Here is a 7,501-nt window from a genome sequence, read left to right as displayed (position 1 = left end):
CTCACAAACAAACAAAGACACACACACTGGGACCAAACCAGCAATTCTTCAGTTTTATTCCCCAAGTCTGTCTTTTCGAATGATGCTGTCTTCTCCGGTTGGCTCAAAGTTGCTGGAGTGATCGATGTCATCCCCTGATTTGCTCTGTTCCAAGGGCCTAGGCAGCATCACCGTTCCTTTGTCTCTCGAAGAATTGGAACGAATTCAAACCGGTTCTGGACAGTTCAGACCAGGGACTGAACTCCAGGTCACCTCAGTTCAAAAGGTCAGTGCCTCAGTTCAAAATGTCATTGTCTTTGTTAGCACTTCGAATTAACCTCAATAGGTTTCTGCAGCCTATGGCCAACATCTCCCCCCTTATGATCCAAAGATAATAATCTTAGGATCATTATTCTCCCTTTCTGTGTACCACTCCTGAGGCCGTCATTGTCCCCCAATGGTCATGTTACATCCGCTATTTCATATGATTATAGAAAAAATATATATAAATGGTTATAGAAAAAATACAAACAGAAACATATAAAATATACTTCAGACACTGTCCTTATGTGGATAATCGCTTCTTCTGTTTCATTATAGCACTAACACTCAATTGTTGCAAAATTTCATTTTTCCACCTTCTAAGCTGATATACATTGAATATGACAAGTATTAATGCACATAAAATCACAATTACAGCAGCATGTGATAAAATCCTGACCCATGGATGTATTTGAACATTAGATCCCCAATTCCAAAACGTATTCCAGAACCCGGGGTCCCGTAACAGTTCATCTGCTTTATCAGCATGCGTTTTAATTATTTTAGTGTGTTTAGTCCATTGATGAATTATCTCATTGGCTTCCTCCGCTATTTGCATCCAATCTGCAGTCAGGTGCGGAATGGGTGGTAGTTCGGTAGGAACATATTTCCGCAGATCTTGGTCTATATCGGTACGTTGGACTGTGAGGTTTTCGTTTATTACCATCCTCATTATTGGCTTAGGCAGAACTTGTCCACCGACAACCAGGTCTGAGGTCACATTGTTAATGGCCACATTGTGTCCTTCCAGAGGGCACTGTTTCCATCCTTTGTTATAGCTCATAGCCGCTGTGGCTATGTAATAAGTTTGTCCCACAAGGGCGTATTGTAAAAAGGACTGGTTGTTAACTGGCAAAATGGACAATTGACAATTTTCATAAGTACTGAACCCACAATTAGTAAGTCTCTGTCTCGTTATCTCTTCTGGACAGGCCCAGTGATTCCCTCCTTGGTGACACTTTGACAAATCTACCCCTTTCTCAGCACCGTCCATTACAATGGCATGAGATGGTGGATTGCTCAAAGATATCCAAGTAACCTTATGATACTTGCCCACGTTATGAACTATTTTTAACGGATAGGTCAAATTGCCTCCATGCCGGGGAATATGAAACACCGCCCCAACGTAATATTTCCCTTTATCCTCAGGACACGTACCTAACACCCTATTAGCTAAGGTTAAACTTCTGACGTGGCATAGAGGTGTTTCTTCTCCGACCCATTTCTCTAACTGTTCATCCTAATTATCCAGGGTTCCGTATGTGTGTCATCAGCGGGGTCAAACTGATCTGGTGCCTTCCTCGACTCCTCAGTGCCATGCGACACTGATGTTCTCAGCCATCGGTTCCTAACCTCCCGCTGTAAATTATCCCTGTCTAAGTCTGTACCATAGACCCCCTGAAACACCGCCCAAATGCGGGCGGAAAATACAGTGGGGTGTTCACCTTTCCTTTGATCGCATCTCATCAGCGCCTCCACTGGATCCCCTCTGTTATCGCCCATGACAGATAATACCTGGTCCTTTAAGGCTTCATTTGTGCCTCTACCAAGTTTTTGTTCCTCCTGTAGGGCGGAGTGTATATGTGGGTGTAGGCACATTAGGATTAATTTCCTTTCCTCAGCACCATATCACCCGTGTGTCGCTCTCTGTTGCCTGACCGCTCGGAACAACTCCCGAGGATCATCCCCAGGCGCACACGTTCCAATATCTTTCGCAATAACCCTCAGTTCCTGCACCCCAATTGGGGTGGAATATGTCATATCCTGGCCATCTTGCCCCATCTGTGCTCTAGTGGTTACAAGGGGGGGCATTGGGGCAGTCGTTTTTTTCTGCTCTGGAGCATATCCTGGCGGTGGGTCCCCCAGTTGAGGTTCCCTATCACAGCTGCTGTATCCATCCGCTTTGTCTGCTAAATCATCCCAATCTGCATCCCCTAAACCACTTTCTTCACCTCTCCCGGGTGCAAAAGCACTCAATATGCCCCTCTGTGCAGCTAGCTGATCTTGCAGCCTCCCTATCACTTTCTGACACGTTGTGTGATCGCCAGTACGACTCCTCTTCTCCTGAGCTGCTCTGTGAATCACATTCATAGCAGTTTTTAAATCACCACATTGTTGTTTCCATCTCTCCACCTCAGCTTTAGCTGCTTGGGCTTCTCCCTCTCTCTTCCTCTTTTCATTAGTCAATTGTTCGCATTGTAACTGATATTGGTTCATGTGCATCAAATCTGCACTTCTCTGTCCCTGTAGATCAGTTACCTTCTCACTAAGGCGAGCTATCTCCTCACGGAGTTTTTAATTCTCTTCCCCTAATTCGTCTTTGATTTTCTGAGTCTCTTCTTTCTCTCTCCTAGCCTGCTGTCGGCATTCTATCCATTCCTCAAGTAAACATCCGATCGCTACGGACTTTTGTATCTTCTTAAATTTCCTATCTGACATCTTTGATTGCGCAATTTTCCAAAGGACCTCCCCAACAGGCGTTCCCTTGTCTCCAATGTGACCCGCATACTCCCCGTATTGCGGCAACTTCCCTATTACATATTTTTGAAGGAGTCGCTTCCAATCAAAACAGTCCAATTCCCCAGGGCTTGGTGATTGCCCTTTATTCGTTATCTTACGTTATTAACTATGAATTAACCCAAACTCCTATTCTCTGTTTACTTTGCCAAATTCGGTTCGCCTCGAGGCTCCCACTGACGCAACGGAGAGATTTATCCTCGAGCCCACCCAGGGACGCCAAAGATGTTGACTGGAAATCACCGGTTAACGGTTTTGGCTCAGTACACAGAGGAAGAGTCAATTCTCTCTTAATTCTCAATTCGATTTATTAACGTTATTAGATCATGTACATACCGCTTATACATCTAGTTAGATATCGGCATGCAGTTTACAGCAGGTTATACAGTTTTGTACTCAAATTAGGATTTAAACGTACACCCACTAGCTGACTAACACTCACTGAGTATTCGGATTTAAATGCACACCCACTCGGTTTTTCTGACGAACACTCCCCGAGTGGTCACAGAATAGAAAGGATATTATGTTACCGGAAAGGAGAGGGACTGCTGGCCAGGCAATTCTCTCTCTCACTCCCGACGTCGTCTCTACGTCCCTGACGTAGACTCTACGTCCCTGACGTAGGATTCCCACTTCCACGAGGGTCAGTCTCCGGAATCTCCCTCAAAAACACACACTGGGACCAAGCCAGCAATTCTTCAGTTTTATTCCCAAGTCTGTCTTTTCGAATGATGCTGTCTTCTCTGCTTGGCTCAAAGTTGCTGGAGTGATCGATGTCATCCCCTGATTGGCTCTGTTCCAAGGGCCGAGGTAGCATCACCTCATACTCCTTTTCGAAATAAGGACTGGTGTTTCATCACAGTTCCTTTGTCCCTGTAAGAAGCGGAACGAATTCAAACCGGTTCTGGCCAGTTCAGACCAGTGACTGAACTCCAGGTCACCTCAGTTCAAAAGGTCAGTGTCTTTGTTAGCACTTCGGATTAACATCAATATGTTTCTGCAGCCTCTGGCCAACATAAGTGAGGATTTTGCTACCAAACTACACAGCTGAATTGCCAACTGCTCAATAGGCTTTGCAACCGGCCGCGAGAGCAAGCTGGATAGATCAGCATTGCGGTTTCACCTGGAATCGGCCGGGACGGGCTCGTCACCGTTTAATCTCTCCCGCCCGCCAGCCAAACTCTAACTTTGTGTGCGATTCACCGGAATGCAAAGCAAAGCTTCAGCTCCATATAAGCTCCCTTCCCCCCAAGGACAGGACATACCTGGGCAATTTTCCACATTGTCGGGTAGATGCAAGTGTTGTAGCTGTACTGGAACACTTTGGCCAGAGGCGCAGCTAGTTCTGGAGCACAAGACTTCAGCACTAGAGCCGGGATGTTGTCGGGGCCCATTTCCTTTGCTGTATTCAGTGTACTCAGCCATTTCTTGATATCACGTGAAGTGAATCGAATTGGCTGAAGACTGGCTTCTGTGATGTTAGGGATACTGGGAGGTATCCGAGATGGATTATCTACTCGGCCCTTCTGGCTGAAGATGGTTGCAAACGCTTCAGCCTTGACCTTTGCACTCACGTGCTGGACTCCGCCATCATTGAGGCTGTCTGATACTTTGCAGGATTTGTGTGAGTCTGGATTGGAGCTGTCTGCATCTGTGTAGGAACTATCTGGTTCTATGTGGAAGCTGTCTAAGTCTGTGTATGAACTGTCTGGTTCTGTGTGTAGCTGTCTGTGTCTGCGTAGGAGTTCCATCGGTCTGTGTGGACCCTGCCTGGGTCTGTGTAGCAGTTCCCCGTTTCTGTGTAGCGGCTTTTCGGGCCTGCGTATGATATATATGCCTGGGTTGGTGTTGACTGCCTCTGTGCAGGAACTGTCTGGATCTGTATATGAGCTGTCTGGGTCTGTGTAGTTACTGTCTGTGTCTGGGTAGCAGCTGTATGGGACATTGTAGGTTCTCCCTGAACCTGTTTAGGATCTGTGTTGTTCTCGTTAGGAGCTGTCTGTGTCTGTGTTGGAATTCCATAGTCCTGTGCAGGAGCTGTCTGGATCGGAGTTGGTGTTCCATAGTTCTGTGTAGGTGATGTCTGGGTCAGTGTAGGAGCTGTCTGGGTCTGTGTTGGAATTCCATAGTCCTGTGCAGGAGCTGTCTGGATCGGAGTGGGTGTTCCATAGTTCTGTGTAGGTGATGTCTGGGTCAGTGTAGGTACAGTCTGGGTTTGGCGTGGAGCAGTCTGGGCCTGTTTAAACGCTCATTGATCGGTATACGAGCTGTCTGTGTCTGTGTTGGAGCTTTCTGCATCAGTGCATCAATTATTTGGGTCTGTGTTGGAAATATTTGGGTCTGTGAAAATGCGGTCTGTGCATGTGCAGGTGCTGCCTGGATCCGTGCAGGTGCTGTCTGGGTCCGTGTAGGAGCTGTCTGGGTCTGTGTTGGAGCTGTCTGGTTCTATGTAGGAACTGTCTGGGCCTGTGTCGGAAGTGTCTGGGACTTCGTAAGAGCTCCATTGGTCTGCGTGTGACCTGCCTGGGTCTGTGTAGGAGTTCACTGGGTCTGTGTCGCACCTGTTCGGGTCTACGTAATATCTGTCTGACTGGGTTGGCGCTGTGTGCGTCTGTGGAGGTACTGTCTGGATCTTTACATGAGCTGTTCCATTCTGTGTAGTTGCTGTCTGTGTCTGGGTAGGAGCAGTTTTGATCTTTGTATGTGTTCCCTGAACCTGTGTAGGATCTGTGTTGGTCTCGTTACGAGCCGTCTGGATCGGTGTGGGTGTTCCATAGGTCTGTGTAGGTTTTGCCTCGTTCTGTGTAGTTGCTGAATGGGTCTGTGAGGGAGTTGACTGGGTCCGGCGAGGAGCTCTGGGGATGTTTAACTGCTCAATGGTCTGTGTATGATCTGTCTGTGTCAGTGTGGGAACTTTTTGCGTTAGTGCAGGAATTATCTGGTTCTGTATAAGAGATGTTTGTTTCTTTGTAAGTGCTGCCTGGGTCTGTGTAGGTGCTGCCTGTGTCTGCAGGTGCTGCCTGGGTCTGTGCAGATGCTGCCTGGGTCTGTGCAGGTGCTGCCTGGGTCTTTGCAGGTGCTGCCTGGGACTGTGCAGGTGATGCCTGGGTCTTTGCAGGTGATGCCTGGGCCTGTTCAGGTGCTGCCTGGGTCTTTGCAGGTGATGCCTGGGCCTGTTCAGGTGCTGCCTGGGTCTGTGCAGGTGCTGCCTGGGACTGTGCATGTGATGCCTGGGTCTTTGCAGGTGATGCCTGGGCCTGTTCAGGTGCTGCCTGGATCTGTGCAGATGCTGCCTCGTTCTGTGCAGGTGCTGCCTGTGTCTTTGCAGGTGCTCCCTGGGTCTGTACAGATGATGCCTGGGTCTGTGCAGGAACTGACTGGGCCTGTGTAGGAGCTTTAGGCTTCTGTGTAGGTACTTTCCGGGACTGTTTTGGAGCTGTCTGGGTCTGTGGAGGAGCTGTCAATGCCTGGGTAGCGTCAGCCAGGGTCTGTGAAGGAGCTTTCTCGGTCGGGATAACAGCTGTCTGTCTCTGTGTAGGAGGGGCCTGGCTCTGTTTATGAGCCATCTGGTTCTGTGAAGGAGCTGTATGGGTCTCTGTAGCAAATTGTTTGTGTGTGAGTGGCAGCTCCCTGGATATCAGTACGAGCTGACTTGGTCGGCAGAGGAGCTGTCTGGGTGAGTGTAACAGCTCACTAGGTCTGTGTAGGTGCTGTACGGGCCTGTGTACGAGTTGTCTGATTCTATATAGGAGATCTATGGGTCTGTGTGGGACCAGTCTGTGCCTTTGCGGGAGATGTCGGGGACAATGGAGGAGCTGACTGGCACTGTTTAAGAACTCCTTGGAAGTATGTACGAATTTACGAGCTGTCTGGGTCTGTGCAGGAACTGTCTGAGACTGTACATTACCTTTCTGGGTATGTGTTGGAACTGTCTGGGTCTGTGTAGGAGTTATCTGGGTCTGTGAATGCGCTGTCTGGTTCCATGTAGGTTCTGTCTGGTTCTGTGCAGGAGTTGCCTGGGTCGGTGTAGGAATTGCCTGGGTCAGTGTTGGAGATGTCTGGGTCTGTATAGGAGCTGTCTGAGTCTGTTCATGAGCTGTCTGCGTCTGTAGGGGAGCTATCTGAGTCGGCGCATGACCTGTGTGGTTCCATGTAAGAGCTGTCTGGGTCCATGTAAGAGCTGTCTGGGGCCTGTGCAGGAGCTTCCTGAATCTGCGTAGGAGCTGCCTGTGTCTGTGCAGATGCTCAATCAGTCTGTGTCGGAGATTACTGCATCTTGGCTGGAGCAGCCTGGGTCTGTGCACGTGACCTCTGGGTTTTGGTAGTTACTGTCTGGTTCTGTGAATGAGCTATCTCGGCTTGTGTGGGAGCTGTCTAGGTCTGCGTAGGGACTGTCTGTTTCTGTGTCGGAGCTGTCTGTTTCTGAGTAGGAATTGTCTGTTTCTGTGTGGGAGCTGTCTGTTTCTGAGTAGGAATTGTCTGTTTCTGTGTAGGAACGGTCTTTTTCTATGTCGGAACAGTCTGTTTCTGTGTGGGAACTCTCTGGTTTTGTGCAGGAACGGTCTGTTTCATTGTAGGAACGGTCTGTTTCTGTGTAGGTGCTGCCTGCGTCTGTGTAGGAGAGGTCGGTGTCCGTGCAGGAACTGACTGGGTCTGTGTAGGAGCTGTTAAGCTCTGTGTAGGA

At 48.6% G+C, this 7,501-nt stretch overlaps 1 protein-coding gene across 1 annotated transcript; it reads right to left on the bottom strand.

Moving 5' to 3' along the window:
- Nucleotides 1–5,690: 5,690 nt before the first annotated feature.
- LOC137312491 (uncharacterized) lies at nt 5,691–6,383 on the bottom strand. The gene has a single exon (XM_067979034.1). The coding sequence runs from the start codon at nt 6,381–6,383 to the stop codon at nt 5,691–5,693; it is 693 nt and encodes a 230-aa protein (XP_067835135.1).
- Nucleotides 6,384–7,501: the final 1,118 nt, after the last annotated feature.

The sequence above is a fragment of the Heptranchias perlo genome, unplaced genomic scaffold (genome assembly GCF_035084215.1).
Source record: "Heptranchias perlo isolate sHepPer1 unplaced genomic scaffold, sHepPer1.hap1 HAP1_SCAFFOLD_43, whole genome shotgun sequence".
Taxonomy (NCBI): Eukaryota; Metazoa; Chordata; class Chondrichthyes; order Hexanchiformes; family Hexanchidae; genus Heptranchias; species Heptranchias perlo.
Note: the sequence above shows the minus strand (reverse complement) of the source record. Positions and strands in the feature narration are given on the sequence as shown.